Source organism: Symphodus melops, assembly GCF_947650265.1.
Source record: "Symphodus melops genome assembly, chromosome: 11".
Lineage (NCBI taxonomy): Eukaryota > Metazoa > Chordata > Actinopteri > Labriformes > Labridae > Symphodus > Symphodus melops.
Genome location: NC_136701.1, coordinates 25,575,767 through 25,600,412, shown reverse-complemented (window position 1 = coordinate 25,600,412; position 24,646 = coordinate 25,575,767). Strand labels below are relative to the sequence as shown.

The 24,646-nt window shown below is 49.2% G+C and overlaps 1 protein-coding gene across 1 annotated transcript in view; it reads left to right on the top strand.

Moving 5' to 3' along the window:
- Positions 1-24,333, top strand: part of galnt10 (UDP-N-acetyl-alpha-D-galactosamine:polypeptide N-acetylgalactosaminyltransferase 10 (GalNAc-T10)) — a 48,017-nt gene extending 23,684 nt beyond the window's left edge. The window contains 10 exon segments of the mRNA XM_079355821.1: positions 581-747; positions 10,812-10,997; positions 11,465-11,580; positions 11,583-11,650; positions 17,335-17,452; positions 19,655-19,762; positions 22,002-22,223; positions 22,338-22,454; positions 22,823-22,972; positions 23,194-24,333. Of these exon segments, the coding sequence (XP_079211947.1) occupies positions 581-747; positions 10,812-10,997; positions 11,465-11,580; positions 11,583-11,650; positions 17,335-17,452; positions 19,655-19,762; positions 22,002-22,223; positions 22,338-22,454; positions 22,823-22,972; positions 23,194-23,358 (1,417 nt within the window). The 3' untranslated portion in view covers positions 23,359-24,333.
- The last annotated feature ends 313 nt before the right edge of the window (positions 24,334-24,646 follow it).

The window sequence follows — 24,646 nt, the reverse complement described above, 5'->3', positions numbered from 1 at the left end:
ACATCTCCGACGCCGAACGAGTCGTCGGGGCCTCTCGCTCAGAGGAGCTGACACCACTCCTGCACTCTCCTCTGAGGTACGGGCGGCGTGCTGCAGAGGAGCAGGTGTGTGTGTGTTTGAATGGTCAGAGTGACAACCAGGTGCCACATCCATCCTCTTTGGGCCCACACCTCTCTCTCTCTCTCTCTCTGTCTCTGCAGGACACACTGGATAGAGAGACTCACAGATAATGAGTGTCTCTGCAGATTCCTGTCTGACTTTAAGAAAGAGAGACACAAAGAGAAGACAAAGGGCCAGGCAGCACGCTTCATTGCGTCTTATAAGAAGAGCAATGTTGAGCTGGTGCTGTCTGAGAGTGCAGGAGGGCATCAGCACTTACAAGATCATATCTGTCCAGCCGTGTCTGCAGGACCTGAACTTCTTTAGATCAGTTTGAAAGTCCAGCCGAGGCCCGGCAGTCCATCTGGACCCAAACCAGCCGACACCCAGGACCCCCCCTGGAGCCGTGCTTTAAAAAAGATGTGGTTGTTATTAATCAGAGCTCGCTAACGCCGTGACGTGTTCCCGTGTGTTTGTGTAGCTGCAAGCAGAAGCTGTATGCAGAGAAGCTGCCCAACACCAGCGTCATCATCCCGTTCCACAACGAGGGCTGGTCCTCGCTGCTGAGGACGGTCCACAGCGTGCTCAACCGCTCGCCGCCGCAGCTCATCGCAGAGATCATCCTGGTCGACGACTTCAGCGACAAAGGTACAGAGGACACACACTCTGATCTGCACACACACACACACACACACACACACACACAGATAGCTTCAGTCAATAGTGATAACTGTTGAATTTTCTTTCTCTGTCTTTCAAACCAACACACACACACACACACACACACACACACACACACACACACAGCTGCTCAGCGCTAACACAAACACACACGCACCACTGAGTTTTTGCGAAGTGTCGGTGACTGTTGCACAAATAATGAGCCTTTCAGAGACAAAAGCAAAAACACGCTTGTGCAGAAGTTCACTTTTAATCGCAACACAACTCGGCTTTTGGATGTCGTAAAAAAATAAAGAGAAGACAGAAAAAACAAACAACCACACGCACACACACTCAACAAACACGCACACACTCAGCTCAGTCAGATATTTAGGACCCAGTCCTGAGAACACAAGCATTACTCACAATGATAGCTATACTCAGGACAAAGAGACAGAAACAGCCCGACTCTGACCTGCAGAGTCAAAGATTGAAGGGTGTCATCACAGAGAGAGCCAGGTCACTCTATGACCTCAACCTCGACTCTGTGAGCAGGCCTGAGGCGGCTGACCTCTGAGAGCTGACCTCAGAGGGCTGACCTCAGAGAGCTGACCTCTGAGAGCTGACCTCTGAGGTCAGCCCTCTGAGGTCAGCCCTCTGAGGTCAGCCCTCTGAGGTCAGCTCTCAGAGGGCTGACCTCAGAGAGCTGACCTCAGAGGGCTGACCTCAGAGAGCTGACCTCAGAGAGCTGACCTCTGAGAGCTGACCTCAGAGAGCTGACCTCTGAGAGCTGACCTCAGAGGGCTGACCTCAGAGGGCTGACCTCAGAGAGCTGACCTCAGAGAGCTGACCTCTGAGAGCTGACCTCAGAGAGCTGACCTCTGAGAGCTGACCTCAGAGGGCTGACCTCAGAGAGCTGACCTCTGAGAGCTGACCTCAGAGAGCTGACCTCTGAGAGCTGACCTCTGAGAGCTGACCTCAGAGAGCTGACCTCTGAGAGCTGACCTCAGAGGGCTGACCTCAGAGAGCTGACCTCAGAGAGCTGACCTCTGAGAGCTGACCTCAGAGAGCTGACCTCAGAGAGCTGACCTCAGAGGGCTGACCTCAGAGGGCTGACCAGGTAGGGCTTTGGAAGTCTTCACAAATGATGTTAAACTCAAGTCTTACTGAGCTCATTTATCACCAGCTTTATTGAATATTTGATTAGTCTTCTTTTATATCGTATTCTTAATATGTGCAGTGAAAAGGACCTCCTCGAGCTGCTTCCTCAGAGCGACCTCTGAACAGATGGTGATGACGAGGTCATGGCGTGACCTCGCAGTGGATTGGTATTCTCACAGGAAGTTTAATCAGTTTGAACTCTGGAGTTAATGTACAGCTTTGAACCTTTTACATAATAAGTCGGAGGTCAAGTGCAATATTATCACTGGAGTCTGAGCGCAGGAGAGAACAAGATATTCATCATTAAGACCGCTGCATGGGCCGCCGTGTGACGCATCATTTCCTGCTCACTTTTCCATTTCCTGAGATATTAAATTATGCAAATGCAACAAAAAAAAAAGAAGAAGTAAGAGGGGAAAGGTGTCAGAGGAGATCTTTGTCGATGTTTTGAACCAGTCTACTGGTGCATGTTCTTCTTTTCCTTCACTCTCAGATAATTCATCATCACTTTCAACTCTTACCAGCTTAACGGGAGTCAGTGATGTCAGACGGCGCCCGAGGGACGTTTGTAGCCGCTGCTTTGGTTGAACTTGTCAGCCGTGTCCCCCCCCCCCCCCCCCCAACAACATTTTAATATCATACATGATCACTGTCATCGGCAGTGTGAGAAGTCAAAGGACGAGATGACCCGTGTTATCTGGAGTACGACGCAGCGAGCGGCGTGGGACATGCCTCGTGTTTGTTCTTCCACTTTTTTTTGTTTCTGCCGTTTTTGACAACGATGATGAGACGACTCAAAGCAAACATCAGACACACTTTCATAAAGCACCGAGCTGCGACGTGTCACCTGTGATCTCGGAGCTCTCAGACGGCGTTGTTTGTTGTGGTGTGAAGGTAACGCTCACCTTTCATCACATCGTCTCCGTCAAGCGTCTCTCGGAGAGATTAGCACGTTTCCTCGCGTCGCTCCCAGCCAACATGAGGAAGATAAACCATTGATGAGATGCTTTCAGACTGAGGTGCTAATTAGTGCCTCGTCTGTGTGTTGTGTAATTATAGCCTCGCTGCAGAGGAACAGCCTGCTCCCTCCTTTAAAAAAAATCATAATTAATACGACGCTTCATACCTGACGCTTCCTGTCTGAGTGTGTTTGTGATCCGTCTGTGCAGGAAACGTTTCTCTCCGGGTCACCGAGAGTCTCTGCTGTGTGCTGGACTGTTTGACCTTCTCTTAATAACAGCCGCCGCGAGCTCGGGGTGTGAAACCACGTTAAAGATGTGTGTTCAGGTGAACGTGATGTCGATAGAAACGCAGCGAATAAAGGGGCGGAGCTTGATTGGACGATACATTCAGAGTTGTTGTTGTTTTGGAAAAATATCTGTCCTCGCCAAATGATGAGACCCCTTGGAGGAAACGGGACGTCACACACGTTTTGCACAATCTGTCGTGTTGCAGAAGAACAGTCGGAGGAAGTCTCACCTGTGAGCTTGAAGTGTTGATTCTGTTTTTCTTTTCCACCCACATTTGTGTGAATAAAAAAATCACTGCAACATTTACAAATGCATATAATAATAATAATAATAATAATAATAATAATAATAATAATGATAATAATAATAATAATGATAATGATTATAATGAAATCTAGCAGATCACGTGGTGGAGGTAGAATGATCCCTCGCTCTCTCTGAAACCTGCCGTTTCTCTTCTTTTGTCTGGACTGCCTCGTCTTCGCCGTTTCATCCCCTGCATTCTTCTTTGTCCTCGTCTGTCTTTATATTTTGTGTCTCTGTGTGTGAGACGCTCCGTCTCTGCTCTCAGCCGAACATGTTACCGCTTCAACAGTTCAACTATTAATTCATGACCAATCCTGACCTCCAACAGTCTGAAACAGTGACTCATATCTCACATTGTGAGGCCTATTGGTGCAATTGAACTTGAATGAAATCATTTTCAAACACACTGTTACTTTTTAAACACTACAAACACACTGTTACTTTTTAAACACTACAAACACACTGTTACTTTTTAAACACTACAAACACACTGTTACTTTTTAAACACTACAAACACACTGTTACTTTTTAAACACTACAAACACACTGTTACTTTTTAAACACTACAAACACACTGTTATATTTGACACAAATTCAGAAACGCAGCTTGTTCACGCGCCTGCTTAACCCTATTACCGTCCAAACAGAGACACTCTATCTTCCTCTCAATCATCTTTTTCTCAGATACTGCTGCCTTTCAATATCAAAGATGCTTTTATACAGCCCCCCCCCCCCCAGACTGTGGACCACCATATGTAGGCGTGTTGGTGGGAGACCCACCTGCTGAAGGGATGAGATGAACAGAGCTCCGACTGATCCGTCAGCCGGGATCTAACATGTGTCTCTAGTCTGTCTCCAAACCCCCCAATGATGAGAAAAGTCCATCCTCTCCGTCTTCTGCCTGCTCCACTTTTCAGAAAGTGTGTGCTCAAACAGGCCGTTTGGAGATGTTCTCTTCATGACATCACAAAGGGCAGTAGCAGTAGCAGCAAGTGTTCTGCCTTCTCACCGTAAACAATAGGACAATATGGTTTTGAAAAACAACGTGCAGCGCTCGGAGCACAAACACGTCATGGAACATGGAGCGCTCGGAGCAGCCCGCTGTTTGAGTCCAGCCTTGGCCTCCTCTGGCTTCTCTTTCCATTCATGTGCGGTCCCTCAACAGCTTTAACCATCCAGGAAAAGCAAACAAATGACCCGGCTGTTCATGAAAAGATGTCACCTTGGGCTCAGGGATGATTCATACAAAGAAACATCTACAGGAAGTAAAGCTCACACTCTTACCTGTGCACGTACTTCAGACTCCAGGTGTTTTTAGTCGACATTCTCCTACAGTGTTTATGTTTACCACTCATGGGCTTCTGAAAGGGCTGCTTGACTCTGCACTCACTGGGTCAGGGCACCTCGTCATGTTTCAGCTTCTCTCTGCTGATTGAGTTTCCTCTAATAAAGCTGTGAGGGGGGGGGGGTTTACACGCAGGAGGCAGCCGAGCACGTTATGATCTTGCAGCAAGTGTTTATTTTCTCCATCCTTGTTTTAATTGGAGTGTACTTTAGAGATGAGAGCTGTTCTCCTGGGAGGCCGACTTCATTAGCACCTGTAAGTGTCCAGGCGTGTTAGCAGAGAGAGAGAGAGGCGTCCTTCATAAATGCTTGTTACAGGATATTCCGATGTGATATATCATTATTAGATTTCCCTCCTCTTCTTCTTCCCAGACGAGACTTAAATTCAGTTTGCCTCATTAAACCTGGGACGACTCTTTAGTCATTTTCTGTCAACACGCAGGACAAACACAGACGTGTCTTTTCTCTCGTCTTGCTGCCATATTGTTGTTTATTATATTACTATTATTTCTGTTTCATTGAGGTTTAAATTGAGACTCACAGCCGCTCCCAGAGGATCGTCATTAGCGTCTGTAGCCGTGGATGTAACTGGCGTCCTGCCAGCTTAATGGGCACGATCTGAGTACCAAAACAATCATAAATGCACGGTTAGCATTCGGCACCAAAGAGGAATAAAACGAGCGATGATAATGGAAACGGCCAATCAGAGCTAAAGACCTGTTCTGATGTTGTCTCCCTGCGGAGAGCAGGAGGCCGTCTTTGGCTGGAAGAAGCAAACTAAAGGATGCAGACATAAAGGACCAAGACAACTGGTGTGTGTTTTATCATTACGCATGTTTTTGGTCACATTGACTCTGCAGACCGTCCTCTGATCTGCAGAAACACGACTGCTGGGAAGAACTACGGGAGTGGAAATGAGATCTATGGCTCCAAAGCAGCATTATAAATCATCTGTGTGTGTCTTCCTTTGTGCTTTTATTCTCCTCCTCTGCATCCATCTTTGTTCATGTCTCTGTGTTTTCTTCATGAATCTTTAGTGTGAAATAAAACTTGAGTTAATTTGAAGCAGTAAAAGTTTGTTTGCAGACACTCACAGGAGCTTCCTGTTTTAGTTCAGTCACATCCTGTACAGTCGTATTAGGCCCTTCTAGAATCGTCACATCTGACTGACAACGTCCGTCGGGTCAAAACTAAAAAAGTATCATTGTTGTAAAAAGTGATTTGGATCTTTAGCTCCTGTCCCTCGCTGGCTCGTATCTGAAGTTAGAGACTGCGTCTGAGCCGGCAGGCTGCTACTCAGATCTGACAAAGACTCTGAAGGACTAACAGTCCCCACGGGAGTGTTTTTACAGCCGCAGCACCAGAGCCGCCTGACACCATCAGAGCCGCCTGACACCATCAGCTTCAGAGATTTGGAGTGCTGACGTGTGAGGAGTGACTAACTGTGACTTGTCTGTCTTTATGAAGTCCGGTCCGCTCCGGTTTACTCCCCTCTGTCTTTATGAAGTCCGGCCCGCTCCGGTTTACTCCCCTCTGTCTTTATGAAGTCCGGCCCGCTCCGGTTTACTCCCCTCTGTCTTTATGAAGTCCGGCCCGCTCCGGTTTACTCCCCTCTGTCTTTATGAAGTCCGGCCCGCTCCGGTTTACTCCCCTCTGTCTTTATGAAGTCCGGCCCGCTCCGGTTTACTCCCCTCTGTCTTTATGAAGTCCGGCCCGCTCCGGTTTACTCCCCTCTGTCTTTATGAAGTCCGGCCCGCTCCGGTTTACTCCCCTCTGTCTTTATAGTCCTAGAAGACCCGGACGACCTCTGGTCAGGGACTAACTCTGGAGTTATGCTGACGATTAATGATGGAGACAATCCGGAGTCTTAATTATAATGATGACATGTACACTTGAGCTAAAGTCTTCACAGCCTGACAGAGATGTCAGTTTGTGCTGCTTTCATCACTGAACACTTTGATGGCTGTGTGCACATCTGTATTACATCTCTTATCACGGCCCACAAGCTTTTTAAGCTGTGTATTTTATGGAGGAAGGAGTGTGGGGGGGGTGATGCTTTTAAAGAAATCCCCCTCTCCTCCCTCCAGACTGGCTTATATCATCACAGACTCCTTCGCAACATTTTTTTTTTAATGATAGCTGCAAATAAAAAAAGCCGCTTCAAATGTTTCCCGGCGCTGGCAGTCGTCAAAGCAGACAGGATGTGTGATGGAGTTCACAGGAGCAGCTGAATATTCTGCAAGAATAAATTAGCAGCTTGGTTCTTTGGTGTGGCGCCAGGACTTCTGGGAAGTAATCCAGCACCTTGGAAAGACAAAGATTTGGATGCCATATTGGATCCAATGTAATTTGAGGTTAATTGAATTGAAAATCCCCCCCCATAAACCCACCCATATAAATGAATACATCTGAAGCAGGGAATGATTAACTGTTTGTCCGACACAACATGGATCAGCCGGGGTGGTCACAGATTTAATCCTAAACCAGAAAATGGATCCAAATGCTCCAGAAACTGTTCGACTGCAGCTGCTGTTCACACCATGGTCGCTCGCCGAGTCTGAGACAGACGACAAATGAAAACATGAAATCACAGAGAGCTGTCTGGCTCCGCCCCCTCCTCTCACACAGGTCAGCATGTGGTGGACACTGTAGCTTCAGTGTTTAGCCAGCTCTGCATGTGGTGGACACTGTAGCTTCAGTGTTTAGCCAGCTCTGCATGTGGTGGACACTGTAGCTTCAGTGTTTAGCCAGCTCTGCATGTGGTGGACACTGTAGCTTCAGTGTTTAGCCAGCTCTGCATGGGTCTGTAAAGCTTTCTGCGTTCTAACCTCTCTCCATGTTTCATCTCCAACATTGATCCTAGTTTGAGCAGCTTTCTGCTGCTGGAGCTTATTAGAAACATGCAGAGGCTTTTTAGCTCGGGTACAATCACTTCTATCTGAAGCAGTTCCACTGCCCGCTTCCATCGCTGCAACACCTGTTCACCTGATAACTGCTCTCATATCTGGCAAACCCAGGGGCGTCCAAAACGGCCTTCAAAGCCCCGCCTACCTTCTCTGGTCCAATCAGATCCAGAGCATTCAGGAGCAGAATCTAAAGTGGTCTTCACATAAAACCAAAAGAAACCGTCATTAAAGTGTGAACGTGTTTCTTCCTCTACCACTGTCTCTGAAATAAAACATTTCTTTTTCCGAGGTATCAGATTCCTTGTTTACAAGCCTGAAGGAACATTTTTAGTGATGTTTATAAGTTGAACTGTCCTTGAGAAATACGTTGAATAAAAGAGACTTGTTAAATATTCAGTTTTCATCCAACAGTTTGGAGTAACAGAGTAAACTCTTTCATAATGAATGTTGAGTTGAGGTTTCGTCGAGCGCCGCGGGTTGTTGTTCATCGTTTGGTTTCAGTGTTTGTGATTGAATTCTAATTCACGCCTCTGATTAAGGATGCATTGCCTTCCAGGAGCACACACAGATGGAGAGCAGCGAAGGTTGGGCTGTTTGCTAAATGGGGGTCCACGGGACTGACCCCGGCGTCGATGCTGTCCGAGCCCCCATCATGTCCCGGACTTCACACTCTAATAATGACTAATGTGTTTGCAGACATCCGCCAGCTCTCGTTACGGTGATTTATTGCCTCCACAATTTTTCTGGGAAACCAGAGGAGCCCTATTCCAATTTATTCGGGTCAAATTAACCGTTCCTAATTAGACGCTGTGACCTTTCCTGGCCCGCCCTCTCCGTCGCTGAATGTGGCGTACATGCAATGCAAATGTTCGTTGTTTAATCCGGCTGGTTGTCATTAGGGAGGTTATGTAACAGCCATCTCATGCAGGGCTAAAAGCTTAGCGAGAATCAATCTCCTAATGGTTAATAGCTAATGGGCTGATTAATGGCTGCACTGTGACGGTGACGGCTCGCCCTTTCCTGGAAATGTGGCACCGACCCTATGGCGCCCCTCCGCCTCCCTTTCAAGGTCAAAGTCGTGCAGCACGTAATCAGTCTCTGAGGAGGATTTTTAATAAGGGAAACACCAGATGAGTTCATTATAGGGGAGTTATTCTGCAGGTTCGATGACGGGAGATGATGCAGAATAAGTGACGTCATCATTGTGGAATTTTATCTTTCCAGCCCTTGTAACTCATCAGCAGTCAACACTGACTAACACTTGAGCTTCAGAGCAGTGAGTAAAGGGTTAAATGTGAGTAGTTTGAGCCAGACCACATCCTGAAGCGAGCTCTCTGGATCCAGCAGCACGCCAGTTTGAGCGACTGATTGGCTCTCTCTGCTCTTGATTAGCGTCCGTGTGTTTGTAATGTGTTTTCACTGGGGCCAGATAACGGCCCGGTTTCTGGCTGGCTGGTCCTGGGGCCAGATAACGGCCCGGTTTCTGGCTGGCTGGTCCTGGGGCCAGATAACGGCCTGATTTCTGGCTGGCTGGTCCTGGGGGAAGTGACGTTGGGTTTGGATGCTCCCTGACTGGAGAGGGATGTGCTGTCATTGACTGGGACTCGTTGAAAAGCAGAGGAAACAGATGGAGGGGGACGCTGAGTGCAGGAGCAGAGAGTCAGATCCGAGGACCCCGCTGGCTTCAGGTTTTGTTGGATTTGGCTGGTCCTGCTGTCTGCGACGTCTCAGCCCTCCATCGGGATCAAGAGTTCTCCCCCAAGGGGCGACTGCTGCCAAACAGCATCAACACAGAGGCAGGAGCTGAATGAAGAGACGGAACAAAGGAGGGAAATGACCTGTCTGCCACTGTCGCAGTCTTTCCTGCTTCTGTCCGTTCTCTGAGTAGACGGGCTCTGATTGGTCCACAGGGATTACTTTATAATTTATTACTGTCTGTGCTGCGTCTGCCTCTCAGGCAAACTAACGGAGTGGTTCCTACACGCTGACTGGAGGATGGTTAGGGAACAGAGAGGAGTTTGACATCATGTGCAGCTGGGTCGAATCGTGTCTTTCCCGTGGAGACCAGCGGTCAAGCATCACGTTTTGGGCGCCACCTTTGTCCCGTCCCCGTGCTGTGTGTTCTTGCGGTGGGCGACTTAAGGCCGTCCGGTGTTTTATCCAAACGGTGCAGCCAAGATGACGTGTTTCAGATTGAACCAAAGTGATGAACAGGGAGATGGTCGGTGCTGTCGTCAGGTGACAGAGTCCGGCACGCTCTCGTACTTTTCACACTCGGCGTGTCGGCCAGTGAGCGGGAGTTTCCCTCATGTTTCCTGAGCAGCATGACGAGCGTGTGTGAGGGAGACACGGTGGCCGAGGACGGACAGTGAATGAAACATGGCCTCCATGCTGGCTCCACTTTTTTTTACTGACCTGTCAGAAGTGAGCAGAGAAGATTTAGAGGCTCCATTTAGGGCAGGATTGATGTGTGTGAGGCAGACTGAAGACTAATGTGGAGCTCTCTCTTTGATTGATGCATGCCTTCTTTCTGTTCCCACGTTGCCTCTCCTTTCTGTATCTTCACCTTTTCTCATCTCTCAGATCCTCCCATTCAAAGATGGTTACTGAATCATTACTGCCCAAACTACCTCGACCTCCACAAACTTTTTTAAATATCTCTTGAATGTTGGTGTTTTTCTCCCTGACAATGAGCCTGAACAGATTGTTGGAAAACACAGCATCTGTAATGTTCTCACAGGGTGTCGTGAGTCTTCTCTGAAAAGCATTCAAATCTGGAGCTGATGAAGTTCCTTCTCCACTCCTCGCTGTCAGTCTTCAGGGAGACATTCTGACTTCTGTCTGCAGCAAACTTGTAAAATACAGAAAAGTGTCTGTGAGTGCAGAAAAGTAAGTTTTGGTGGTTCGATGGGGGAGGGTGTAAAGATGCATCGGCCTGAAGGGGAACATTTCAGGGCAGAGCATGTGGCACTGGCAGATGTCGTGTTTGGCGGCGGTGGTTAACGGCTTCACTGCCTTTTGATGAATCAGTGTTTGTGCACAAGCACATTCCTCTGATCACGGCTGCTTCTGTCCATCTCTGCAGAGCACCTGAAGGGGGCGCTGGAGGAGTACATGACGCGTCTGCCGAAGGTTCGCATCCTGAGGACGAAGAAGAGGGAGGGTCTGATCAGGACTCGCCTGCTGGGAGCTGGAGCCGCTAAAGGAGAAGTCATCACCTTCCTGGACTCTCACTGTGAGGCCAACGTCAACTGGCTGCCTCCACTGCTGGGTGAGCAGCACACACACACACACACACACACACACACACACACACGTTTAGCAGATCAGCATATTCAGATATGCCTCGATATCACGAGCTTGATTCACCGGTTACAAAGCGTTTAGTCTGTGATTGGTTGTGTCACATGAGCAGTTGTCTGTCACCAGCAGAGGGCGCTGTGTGGATGAAACATCATCACTCTGTAGAGAGTGGAGCAGTGATGCACGAACACGCTCGCTTACTTTCCACTTAAATGACCATCTGGTCTTCATTCTAAATTTAATGATAAGTGACGGGTCAACACGATAAGAAGCTAAAGCTAAGCTAACAGCAGACGTATCAGTATTAGATTAGTTTACATCGAGCCCTTCCTTTTATAGCTCTTCACAAAGCTTCTGTAAACTGCTGATGAGCAGCTAACTGAACGCTTCATCCACCGAAAACCAAAAGTCCCCTTCTTCTTCTGTGTTTCTCAGACCGGATCGCCACCAACAGGAAGACCATCGTGTGCCCGATGATCGACGTGATCGACCACGACAACTTTGGCTACGAGACCCAAGCCGGGGACGCCATGAGAGGAGCGTTTGACTGGGGCAGATGTACTACAAACGGATCCCCATCCCCGCAGAGCTGCAGAAGGACGACCCCAGTGAACCCTTCGAGTGAGTGCAGTTATTTTTGGCACTTTTGACATTTACTGATTTCTGTCCCTGAGTGTCTTATTGTGCCATGAGGGCATACATCTGTGAGACAAGTGGGCTCACTGTGAGTCAAGACCCTTCAGCATGGTGCGCTAACTTCCTGCTCCTCTCAGCGGGCTTCACCGGAGCGTGTAAAGCCCTGCATGTTCAAGGACAGGAGTGCAGAGCACGAGGCTGTTGAACTCATCTTAACCATCCCTGTGCAGGTTCAACATGCACTCCTTTATACACCAAGTGCACGCTGGGAACTTTCACTTCTGCCTCCTCTTGTCTTCTTTTTGGGCTCGTCTTGCTGGACAGAAATGTTTGACAGCTTATCCTCAAAGCGGTTTGCCCGGGTTCAAGCTTTACCCCTCTCTCTCTCTCTCTCTCTCTTCTCTGTCTCTGTCTCTCTCTCTCTCTCTCTCTGTCTCTCTCTGTCTCTCTCTCTCTCTCTCTCTCTCTCTCTCTCTCTCTCTCTGTCTCTCTCTCTGTCTCTCTCTCTCTCTCTCTCTCTGTCTCTCTCTGTCTCTGTCTCTCTCTCTCTCTCTCTCTCTGTCTCTCTCTCTCTCTCTCTCTGTCTCTGTCTCTCTCTCTCTCTCTCTCTCTCTCTCTGTCTCTCTCTCTCTCTCTCTCTGTCTCTGTCTCTCTCTCTCTCTCTCTCTCTCTCTCTCTCTCTCTCTCTCTGTTTCTCTCTCTCTCTCTCTCTCTCTCTCTCTCTCTCTCTCTCTCTCTCTCTGTTATTTTTAGACTCTATTGACTGTGCACCATAGAGGCACAAAACGCCCCAAATTAAATCTTAAAAACACATGTGATGAGGGGGCGGAGTCAGCCGCCTTGAAAGTTTGTATACTGTTAAGACGGAGCCAAAAACAAACATGGAAAAGAAAACAAGTCCACATTAGCTTCAGCTTCACTGAGCCGTCAGCCCGTCTCCTTCTCATTCAGCTCAGTTGTTTGTTTTGATTTGGGTGGAGAGAGAGTAGAGAGGGTTTGGTGGTTGACTGTCTCCTCTGTCCTCACACGGTTAAATCCAGGGACAGGAGTTCTGGATGATACCGTGATATCAGAGATGTCTTATGGAGGGGTGATATGGAACATGCTGTGGGCGACAGCGTCCTTCCAGCACTGCAGGCAGGTAACCTTTAAGTAATGGAGGCCAGAATAAATAAACTAAACCCAGAGAAACATTTTGCACGGCCAAATGACTCTGCATGTGATGCCAGACACTCCATTTGTAAAGCCCGAGGGATGAGCCAGGCAGTGTGTGGCTGCCAGCGATGTTTGGGTGTCCTGGGGAAATACAGTAGGTATCATCGGGCTGGGCAGTGCAGGAAGGCGGCCGAGCGAGCGAGTGAGAGAGCGGGCGGGCGGCTGTGGTGCAGAGAGATAAGAGGCTAAAGAAGAAGAAATGAGCTGCAGAACAATCACAATCAATCCTCATTTCGAGAATTAGCCTGCTCTTCTTGCCCAATGAAATGACCTTCATCAGTGCAAATCCAATTTGAGTCGCAAAGATTTTCATTTTCATTCTGATTGACATTGCTGCAGCGGAGAATGAGGCACTGTGGGACGACAAAATCCATCATGGAGGTGTGTGTGTGTGTGTGTGTGTGTGTGTGTGTGTGTGTGATTTTCTCCCTGTTCTCTGCTTCTGTCCCTTTTGTCAATACTCTCTCTCTCTCTCCGTCCTCTCGGTCTCCCTCCTTCAGGCCTCAGCCACCAGCTCAGGCTCTGACTCCTCAAGGTCAACACTCTGAACCGGACAGTATCAACTCCAGCCTTTTCAAATTAAATCTAAATTGTGAGCCGGAATATTCATGGAGCGTTGAGGTCAATCGTGTCTTTTCTCCAGCGGGCCGACAGCAGCGACAGAGATTCTTTCCAGCTGAACAGACGGATGAAAGTTCAGAACAGGCCAAACATACCCAACGACTTCTGCAAAGTGAAACTGTTTCACATGAGCACCATTTTGGATATTAATCAGAAACTGTTCATGACTGTTCACAATATGGCTGTAACCTGCAATCCTCCGAATGACCAGCAGGGGGAAAACAGACGGGACAATGAGTCCACCTCTCTCGTACTAGTCCTTTAAAGCAGAAGAAGATGTCTTCAAAGTATTCAGCGTGTAAACGCGGGCGAGATAGTTTTTTTTGCTTTGAGCCAGTGAGCAGCGCCGCTGAATAAACACTGAGCAGCTTTAAAGAAAATAAAATCCACAAACGCTGGGCTGAGAGTTTGACATCCTGATGTTTCCTGATGGGAGTGTTGGTGCAGCTCAGAGGATGAAACGGGCCCGTGCTGCACCGATATGTCAGACAGCGGTCCACTTCCTCGTCTGAGCGCGGCTGCAGACGTTCACTGAGATGATGTGAAATTAAAAGTTTTAAGCGTGTTGATGAAAAGAAACTTTGAAGGCTGCTCGCGGTGATGCTAAATACCTTCTGTCTGGATAAAAGCCATCCTCCGCAGATGAACAGTTCCTTAACATCAGCTAAACAAAGTGGTTGCTAGGCAACACAGGAGCAGCAGTGTTGTGCGTGGTGACCTCGAGTCAGCTCATTAGTGTTTGAAGTGAAGTGGCGAGCAGCTGCAGGTGTGTTTGTCTGGTTCTGTAATGACCCGGTTCTCTGACAGACATCAGACGCAATCTCCTCGTCCGTGTCCAAAACGACACACGAACACGCATCATCAACCTCTTTTCACTCCGCAGAGCCCAAAGTGTACACCTTCAAAACAAAAGCACCACGCAAAAGTTTGTCCACCTTTCAAAATAAAAGCACCACACTTATATTTGTCCACCTTCAAAACAAAGGCACCATGCCTAAGTTTGTCCACCTTTCAAAATAAAAGCACCACACTTATATTTGTCCACCTTCAAAACAAAGGCACCATGCCTAAGTTTGTCCACCTTTCAAAATAAAAGCACCACACTTATATTTGTCCACCTTCAAAACAAAAGCACCATGCCTAAGTTTGTCCACCTTTCAAAATTAAAGCACCACGCTTAAGTTTGTCCACCTTTCAAAATTAAAGCACCACGCTAAGTTTGTCCACCTTTCAAAATTAAAGCACCACACTTCAGTTTGTTCACCTTCAAAATAAAAGACTCACATGTTAAAATGTGATGCTATCATGCTGTTAGTACACAGCTCTCAGCTCTGTGATCACGCAGCGCTTCCTTCAGCTTGTTGATGTTTACACTTTCTCTTACTTTGTGCCTCGACCTTTTTAACCCTAGCCAAATAGTTTTCAGTCTCTATTAATCACTGACATGTTCTTTGTTTTAGCACCAATTCATAGCAGACATGATCTCGGTATCTGAAGACAGTACAAGCTAGCAAACGGTGGTTTGAGAGGTAGCACGAGAAGGGAAACGTGTTTATGGAAAACGTTTGTAGCCAGACTCTTGGCTGGACGTCTGTGTTTCCTCCACAGGGAGCTGAAGTGTGTGTGTGTTTTCTCCCTGTGGCGAACAAGAGCTTACAATCTCCACACCACAAATCAGAGCCCACAGTGTGTGTGTGAGTGTGTGTGTGTGTGTGTGTGTGCTCTCAGCTCAGCTCACGCACTCAATGACCATCCAACCGTTCCCAATTTGTGCAGCCTGTTGTTTATTCTACGTCTCCTGTTGAAAGTCTGCCCACTGCATTTCATTCAGAGCTCCTCCAGAGAGAGAGAGAGAGAGAGAAAGTGTGTGTGTGTGTGTGTGTGTCTGCTTTGTGTTTCCTTCAGTTTTCTCCCTCAGGCAAACACCCGTTACCAGTCATGGACAATAAACTGCTCAGACACACGGTCACCCAGCCAGGCAAATCAAGTCAGCCAGTGTGACAAACGTATTCTCAGAGTTGGAGGGCAATGTTTGGGCGTCCCGTGTCTCTGCTCACTCCTGCTTCTTTGTCAAGCCTGACTTACAACCCACTCGTTCGTTTTTTAAGAAATCAGAAATGAAAGAGTCCTCGCTCCCTGCGTTAGGAACCAAGAGTCCTCGCTCCCTGCGTTAGGAACCAAGAGTCCTAGCTCCCTGCGTTAGGAACCAAGAGTCCTAGCTCCCTGCGTTAGGAACCAAGAGTCCTAGCTCCCTGCGTTAGGAACCAAGAGTCCTAGCTCCCTGCGTTAGGAACCAAGAGTCCTCGCTCCCTGCGTTAGGAACCAAGAGTCCTCGCTCCCTGCGTTAGGAACCAAGAGTCCTCGCTCCCTGCGTTAGGAACCAAGAGTCCTAGCTCCCTGCGTTAGGAACCAAGAGTCCTAGCTCCCTGCGTTAGGAACCAAGAGTCCTAGCTCCCTGCGTTAGGAACCAAGAGTCCTAGCTCCCTGCGTTAGGAACCAAGAGTCCTAGCTCCCTGCGTTAGGAACCAAGAGTCCTCGCTCCCTGCGTTAGGAACCAAGAGTCCTCGCTCCCTGCGTTAGGAACCAAGAGTCCTCGCTCCCTGCGTTAGGAACCAAGAGTCCTCGCTCCCTGCGTTAGGAACCAAGAGTCCTAGCTCCCTGCGTTAGGAACCAAGAGTCCTAGCTCCCTGCGTTAGGAACCAAGAGTCCTAGCTCCCTGCGTTAGGAACCAAGAGTCCTCGCTCCCTGCGTTAGGAACCAAGAGTCCTAGCTCCCTGCGTTAGGAACCAAGAGTCCTCGCTCCCTGCGTTAGGAACCAAGAGTCCTCGCTCCCTGCGTTAGGAACCAAGAGTCCTCGCTCCCTGCGTTAGGAACCAAGAGTCCTAGCTCCCTGCGTTAGGAACCAAGAGTCCTAGCTCCCTGCGTTAGGAACCAAGAGTCCTAGCTCCCTGCGTTAGGAACCAAGAGTCCTAGCTCCCTGCGTTAGGAACCAAGAGTCCTCGCTCCCTGCGTTAGGAACCAAGAGTCCTCGCTCCCTGCGTTAGGAACCAAGAGTCCTAGCTCCCTGTGTTAGGAACCAAGAGTCCTCGCTCCCTGCGTTAGGAACCAAGAGTCCTAGCTCCCTGCGTTAGGAACCAAGAGTCCTAGCTCCCTGCGTTAGGAACCAAGAGTCCTAGCTCCCTGCGTTAGGAACCAAGAGTTCTAGCTCCCTGCGTTAGGAACCAAGAGTCCTAGCTCCCTGTGTTAGGAACCAAGAGTCCTCGCTCCCTGCGTTAGGAACCAAGAGTCCTAGCTCCCTGCGTTAGGAACCAAGAGTTCTAGCTCCCTGCGTTAGGAACCAAGAGTCCTCGCTCCCTGCGTTAGGAACCAAGAGTCCTCGCTCCCTGCGTTAGGAACCACCCGGTGCCATGACAGGCCTGTTCGATGGCCGTCATGTCTGAAACAGTGAGGATCTAAGGCGCTACACGTCACACTCCACACGGTGGTGAGTCCAGTATTTAAAACTGACCTGTTCAGAGTTCTTCTCACCGGCGCTCATTGTTGCTAGGTTACCAAAGTTCAGTGCTTCCCTCGGTGATGTCTGCCCTCTGAAGTCGTCGTGTCCTGACATCAGCAGCAGCTCGACACCTGAAACTGTTCCCTCCAAACGGCTGCTGTTCATGTTAATAATGCTGATGTCCTCATCTCAATTCTGATTGGTTGGTGAGGATGTGGTGACATTTACAAAAAGATGCTTCTTTGGTTCGGTGATGCGACCGACACAAACGGCGCTCTCTGTGTATTCAGGCCCATGATGGCGTGTTGGTTACTCTTTATCTCTGGTGTCTCTGCAGGTCACCGGTGATGGCAGGCGGACTGTTTGCCGTGGACAGGAAGTGGTTCTGGGAGCTGGGAGGATATGACACGGGCCTGGAGATCTGGGGAGGAGAGCAGTACGAGATCTCCTTCAAGGTAAACTTCAAACACAGAGGCAGAGAGTTAAAGGGTTGCTCCCCCCCTCCTGCACATGACAGGTGTGCTGCCTTCCTTTATTTCCTTTTAATTCTGGTGCTCAAGAGCGACCTCTACTGGATCCAAAGGTCGTTCATTGGTCCTTTGCAGGCGTGTTTTTGCCTCTGAAGCAGACGTAACGCTCGTGTTTCTCCTCTTTGAGCCAAACACACACAGAAGACTCTCCACATTAATCAGACCACAGTAACATATTAGATTATGCTTTTGTCTGCTACTTCAGCATGAATGTCTCTTCAGTGTATCTTTAAACGTTTGCCCCCCCGTGCTGCTCTGCGGGCTCTGGACAGACACGACGGCCGGTCACAATAATTGAATTCTGCTTTGAATGAGTAAGGACTTCTGTCGTCTCACTCAATTAAGCACAGAGGCTGCTGCTGGTTAGCTTGATTTGATTGGACGTATGCCGCAGTGTGACAGTAAATGTTGTGCTTCAGTACAGAGACTTTGTTGTTCATGGAAATTTAATGTCCAAATCGAATTAACTGTCAAAACCGTTTTACCTTCCACTTCTTCTTCTTCATGGAAAAATCCCTTTTTTCATACTTTCTCTTTGCTAACCCTAAAAACACGTCGATTCAGCATTAACATGCGTGGGAGTTTTTCCATTTCCCAGCAGGGAGGAAGGTTTGTGTTTCTGCAGAGGAAGAAGAAGGACAGCGTTACATTTCATTTACTCTAAATGTTTGTTATGAGCAGAAAGTGTTGTCTTGGTCGGCTCGATAGATCTCAGCCTGCAGCTACGACTGTGTTCCTCCAACATTCTTCTCTACACTGTCTAAAGATCTCAATCTATGTGTGTTTTATTTCCATATTGATAAAAAGTTCAGACTTGGTCCAGAAGAGAAACCCGACTCTGTCTCCCACGTTAGTTAAAGTGTGTGCACTTGTGATTGTCATGCAGTGTGTGTGCAACAATTCCTACGTGACTTTTGACTGTTGATGAAGCTTAACGTCAGCACGTTTCTCTTTTCTTTTTGACCCGTGTGGGTAAAGAAGAATGAAATGATGACATACATAAAGACACTGTGCTGCTTTGGTTTTAGTGGTTATGGTTTGAGGTGAGTGATAAGACTTTCAATTGAATCTTGCGGGTGCAGAAGTCAAGCTGTTGATCCCGCCTGCAGCAGGGCGCTCCTCCTATTAAGCTCAAGTGCTTCATTCGGGGATGATGAGGACGCTGGAGGGGATTGGTGCAGCAGGTCAGACCTTCCCTACAGCATGATGTGAGGAGGGGATTCAATCTGTTCAGTTCAGTTTGTCTAAGCCGGAGTGCTGCAACGAAACTTAACAAAGAGCATGCAGCTGATGTCCACTGTGGAAGATCCGGCCTGCACAATCTGAACAGACAGAACCAGGAGCCATCAGTCTCCGTCTGTATTTACTGCTGCTCCCTCTGTGGCCCGTCCACGTCCATCACCAGATCTGAAAACAGAAGCCTTGTTCATGTGTTCTCGTCACGACATGGTGGGAGTGCACCGTGCGCTCTGTGAGCGTGGTGAGAGGGGGTTCAAGAGGTGAAGAACAGTATCGAGCCAACCAGCAGGGTTTATGATCCGAGAGCCACGAGAAGCCTGAAGTGCCTCACTTCAGGTTTTCAAAGGTCTCAAGTGTTTGTGCAGTGAGAGCATTGATTTGGATAGTTCTTCGACTTGCTGCATAATCAAGTGAGAGAGAAGGAGGTTGAACATTTCCACAGGAAGCTCGTCAGGCGCGCCCGCTGGATCCGTCACGAGATCAACACAAAGAGAAAATGCAGCGTGCAGACTGCCTTCTTTAAGCAGCAGAACCAATCAGAGAGTTTGTCACCTGGCTCATCGAGACTGACTCGTCTTTTTCTCCCTTTGATGTCGTGTCCTCTCTCTGCTGTCTCGTCAGCTTAGACACACACCGTACGTCCTCACCTCATCGTTCTCCCCTCTTCCTCACAGCTCGCCTCCTGACTCTCAGCTGTATTCCTGTTTCTTTACTGTCCGTCCCAACCTGTTTGTCTTCATCCGTCCTCTCTCTCACGTCTCTTTCATCCCTCTTCTGTTGACCTTGTCTGTTCGTTCACACCTCAGTAACAGCGGTGCATCGGCCCTGACAGAAATCCTCGCTCATGTCCTCGTTATCACTGCTGAACCTCTCTGTGTGTCTGTGCAGGTGTGGATGTGCGGGGGCCGGATGGAGGACATCCCGTGCTCCAGGGTCGGACACATCTACAGGAAGTACGTCCCCTACAAGGTCCCCGGGGGCGTCAGCCTGGCCAGGGTGAGTCTCAATTATTCTACAGCTTTCAAATATGGATGCTTCTTCAACATAACACGGGCAACATGTACAGTACATCCTGTTTAGTATTAGGCACCAACGTTTTGGTAGCATGCCCGAGCATACCTGGCAGCTCAGCACTGTGTGGTGCAGCTCAGAGGATGCATGCCTGAGACGTCCTCTTCACGCACACTGGAGCACCGGTGATCAAATGAAACCGCACTTTGGGGTCAAGCGGACTCGGATCCGGGCCCAGGTTTTTCAGAAGTGCAAAAACCTGCAGTTCCTGGAGTGTCCACTAGAGGTGGTCTCTGAAGACGTCTCCAGCCTGCTTTATAAAACAGGAGACAGTGAGGACAGCGATAACGATGCAGCCTCAGGTCACGTCTCCGTCTGCTCTGAGAAACATCTGCAGGGACGTCACGCTCTGTAAACTCTTCCTCTTCCTCACGGACACACTGATGAAGATCTTTCCTGAGTACATGACTGAGCTGGTTATGGCGCTGTGTTTATCCACCTTGGCCTGTGAGCACAAGGTGATGGTCATGCTCCAAGAAGAGAATCCTCCTGAGGGGAGGATTAAACACAGCTCCTTGTTTTCTCCCAGAATGCTTCGACACTGTGCAAACGCTGATTAGCATATTACCCTTTCATGTGTTTCTTTAATAAGCATTGAGAACAGCCTCGGAGCTTCCACATAGATTTAGAGACAACGCCGGCTGAGGCTGTGTGTCACAGCCAGGGACTTGATTTAGTGTCGGGAGGATGTGAGCATGAAGGCCGATGGTTTCAGAGGCATCGTGTGTGACGAGTGTCTCTGCAGTCTGAGTCCACGCTACGAGCAGAGAGATGGACCACTGAGCTCCACTTTACCTGGAGAGCCCAGCGTGCTGCAGGCCATGAGCTCTCCGTCTGTGTGTGTGTGTGTGTTCTGCTGGAGGCGTTTCTTCTTGCACATCGCTACCCTCAAAGACCAGGAGATTTGTATATGTGCTTTTTCCTCAGAGGCTTCCTGAATCTGTAATCTCTCTCCTCCGTGCCTGCCAGCCTGCTACCTGCTGTGTTCTCAGACGAGCGGCGTTTCCTCGCAGCTCGACGCTCTCTCTCTCTCTGTGTTTACTCCCTTACTCCTCAGAGGCTTCACATGGAGGGATATCACATCACACGCATGTTTCATGTCAGCGTTTTTAGGTTTTAAAACCGTAAACCCGTGTGGAATGAAACGATAGCCAATCGTGAAGCGAGCTGACTGAAGGAGGAATCTGAACAACACGCGCTCACGCTGTCAGTGTGTGTGTGTTTGTGTGGTCACGTGGTTGCTCTCTACACGCTGTAAACGGTTACACTTACTGTTACATCTCATCGCCATGGTGACAGCAAGCCCTACCAATCAGAGCCGACGCTGTGATTGTGGGTAGTGTAGTTCCTTGTGTCTCCTACAGGAGCAGAAGCGTCGACATAAACGACTCGGGGAGCTCGTGGTCGCTCTACCTGTGATGGTTATGACATCACATCAGAATATGAGCAGTGTTATCTGTGCATGTCGTCTCCTCTCTTACATCCGTGACCTCTGACCTTCTCTGCTCGCTGACTCATTACGACGGTGTAATGGTCTGAACATGTGGCAGAGGAAAGGAGTCTTTGATGGAGCCGCTCTGGAGACGCAGCACATCATGGAGCCGACTGGCGCCTTTGATGGTTTTGTCATGTGGGATCAGTCAGAACATGAAGGATGTACGGAGGATGGCTCGCTCTCTCTGTGAAGGTCCAGAAGCTTAAAGGCAGCTCAGTTAACCCCTTCATGCCCTTATCATTCCATAGAGGAGAATTATGTTTGTTTTTACTTCTCAGGAACCATCACATGTTCTCTCTCTCCCTCCTTCACCTGACTGCAGTCTGTGCTCAGGGAGGAGGAGGAGGAGGAGGAGGAGGAGGAGGAGGAGGAGGAGGGAGGGGGGGACAGAGGCAGCGAGGTGGTGAGGAGCTTTTGTCTCCTGTTTCCTTCCTCTATCCAGGTTTCAGTTTTCCCAGGCATGTCCTGATTGTTATTTCTTTTCAGGTCACTGGGTGTCCTCTTTTCGGCTTTCTTGTTTTCTGTAGGTTAGTTTCAGGTTTTAGGGGAAGGAGCCGAGTCATGATTGGCTCGTTGACTTCCCATCCTCTGTCCTTTGTGGCCGGTGAGTCCTGCCCCCTTTCTTCATTATCATCTCTGATTACTTTCTGATTTGATTTACTCTTTCAGAACCTGAAGCGTGTGGCCGAGGTGTGGATGGACGAGTACGCCGAGTACATCTACCAGCGCCGGCCCGAGTACCGCCACCTCTCTGCAGGAGACATGACGGCCCAGAAGGAGCTGAGGAACCGCCTCAACTGCAAGAACTTCAAGTGGTTCATGAACGAGGTGGCCTGGGATCTGCCCAAACACTACCCCCCTGTGGAGCCTCCTGCTGCAGCCTGGGGCGAGGTACGGCCTGCTTGCAGTCTTCACACTGTGCAGTGGAGGGGGGTAACCCTCTAACCCCCCAGGGGGCCGAGCAGATCTCCATCTCCTCTGGCTAATATTCCTACTCTGCTGCAGGTTCGAAACGTGGGCAGCGGCATGTGCATGGAGAGTAAACACTTTGTGTCCGGGAGTCCGCTCCGCCTGGAGAGCTGTTCAAAGGGGCGAGCTGACGTCAGCTGGAGCCACGGACAGGTGAGCTTATACCTGGGCTTATAGAGCAGGAAGGTCAACATGGTAAAAACAACCATCACACACAGGTCCTTAAACAACGAGTCCGGAGTGCAGACGTGTTTCCCTCAGACAGCCAATCATGAAGCAGGAGACTTCAGTCTCTCTCTCTCTCTGAGGATGTATCGTATTTTAATCTGTGTCACAGTTGCAGCCAGAAACGGATTGACCGTGAAGCAGCGGAGGCCGTCTGGCAGGAGTCACAGCTTTTGGATTCTGAAAGAACTCGCTCAGTCCCTTCTTGTGAAAAGCCGAGCACTCGTGAAGGAGAGGACATGACGAGGTCTCAGAGACTCATAATATGAAACAGGCATGTGATTTGTGTCTGGCAGGTGTTCACATTTGGCTGGAGGGAGGACATCCGGGTGGGCGACCCCATGCACACTAAAAAAGTCTGCTTCGACGCCATCTCCAACAACAGCCCGGTCACTCTGTACGACTGTCACGGCATGAAGGGGAACCAGCTGTGGCGCTACAGAAAGGTAGCAGAGTCTGAAGCTCCTCGGTACATCAGGAAGTGTCAGCTGAGGGAAAACAGGGAGTTAGTGCGATGGTTTGAAGTTGTCATTTCTTTTATTTAAAGGTTATTAAGAACAGTTCCATCAGAGACCAGATGCATTGATTTGAGTGTTTTATTTGCAGCACTTGTCCAGTCAGTCATCAACAACAGTCTCTCCTGTCTCCCTCTTCGTCCCCCCTGCAGGATAAGACTCTCTATCACCCCGTCAGTAACAGCTGCATCGACTGCAGCGCGGCCGAGAAGCGAGTCTTCATGAACACGTGCGACCCGTCCTCGCCCACCCAGCAGTGGCTGTTTGAGAGAACCAACGCCACCGTGCTGGAGCACTTCAACCGGGGCGCCAACTGAGACCCTGCAGCCTCCACAGAGAGACTCCTGAGGAGGATCCTGTACAAGTGGATCTGCTGCTGCTGCTGCCGGGAAATGTGTTTTGAAATGTGTACCTGGTGCTGAGGTGACAGCTGTTTCTCTTTGTGGCGCTCGGGGAGACTCAGCACGGGAGACGGCGATTAGAAACTTGTGTTAACTGAGCGATGAGCTGTGATTGATGGGTTTTTGTATAAAAGTGACACAGTGTGGCGTCGTGCACGTCTCACTTCCTGCTCCTGCTGTTGATTGGTTCTCTGACATTCCTCTGCTTTCTTTACACACTGAGTTTGCCTACTTCAAAGATTCCTCTGCCTTTATTTATTGCCTTGGTCTCCCTCCACTGTCCTCCTCCTGTCTGTCCTGCTCCGCCTCTGCCTACGTGTCCCTCTCCATTTGCCTGCATGGTTGCATTTTTGCCCACCCTCTTCATCCTCCCTCTCAAATCCCCTTATGTCTCTGCAGCTCTGACAACCTCCCTGGGGGGGGGGGGCTCCTGCTGAGCCAAAGTCATGCTGACACCTGGGTGAAGCCAGGCAGAACCACTCTGAGAATCCCCTGCTGAATTGATTCTCGTCTCGGCCTGTGGCTTCCCGTCTCGTGGGCGCTGTGGGCGTCGCTGCTTTAAATGTAGCGGGTGGAAGTCGAAGAAAAAGCCCCTCTGTACTCTCTTTGCTGCATTTATGGATGAGTGGCCCGTGGGCTTGTCACTGTGCCACATGCTTTATGTGATTCCACAGAAGGCGAGCGTCATCAAACGCCACAGTTTGCTGCTTAAGGGCTTGTTCAGTTTTTGTGTGTTAAAGAGCTGATTTGAAAACTATAGGACACATTTCCACTTAAAGAATCTGGGACTTGAGGGTTCCTCGAGCCCGTTGTTGCCTGAGTTTCCATCACAGACGTGCTCTGCTGTAAAGGCAAACCCAAAGTCCCTGATTAACTGTGCCCAGCTCTATCTGTACAGAGTATATAAGATCTGGAACCCTTGGTCCCGGGTACTTCTGAGAGGGTCTGAATAACTCATCCAATCATGGTTCTTTTAAAGGGAAACCCACAGAGCAGGAACATCTGGATGTTTCTGCTGCAGGAACGATTCTTTTTTTTACTGCTGCTGTGTTCACTCCTCCTGCCCATCGGTGTTAACGAGCAGATCACTTTTTCTGATGAGTGACTCTGAGAACCCGGCTCCCTCTTAAGGGGTTAAATAGTTTTTTCTCCAGTCCAGTGTTGTCTGTTATTTTTAAACCTGTGATAACGTGACTGAGTCTTG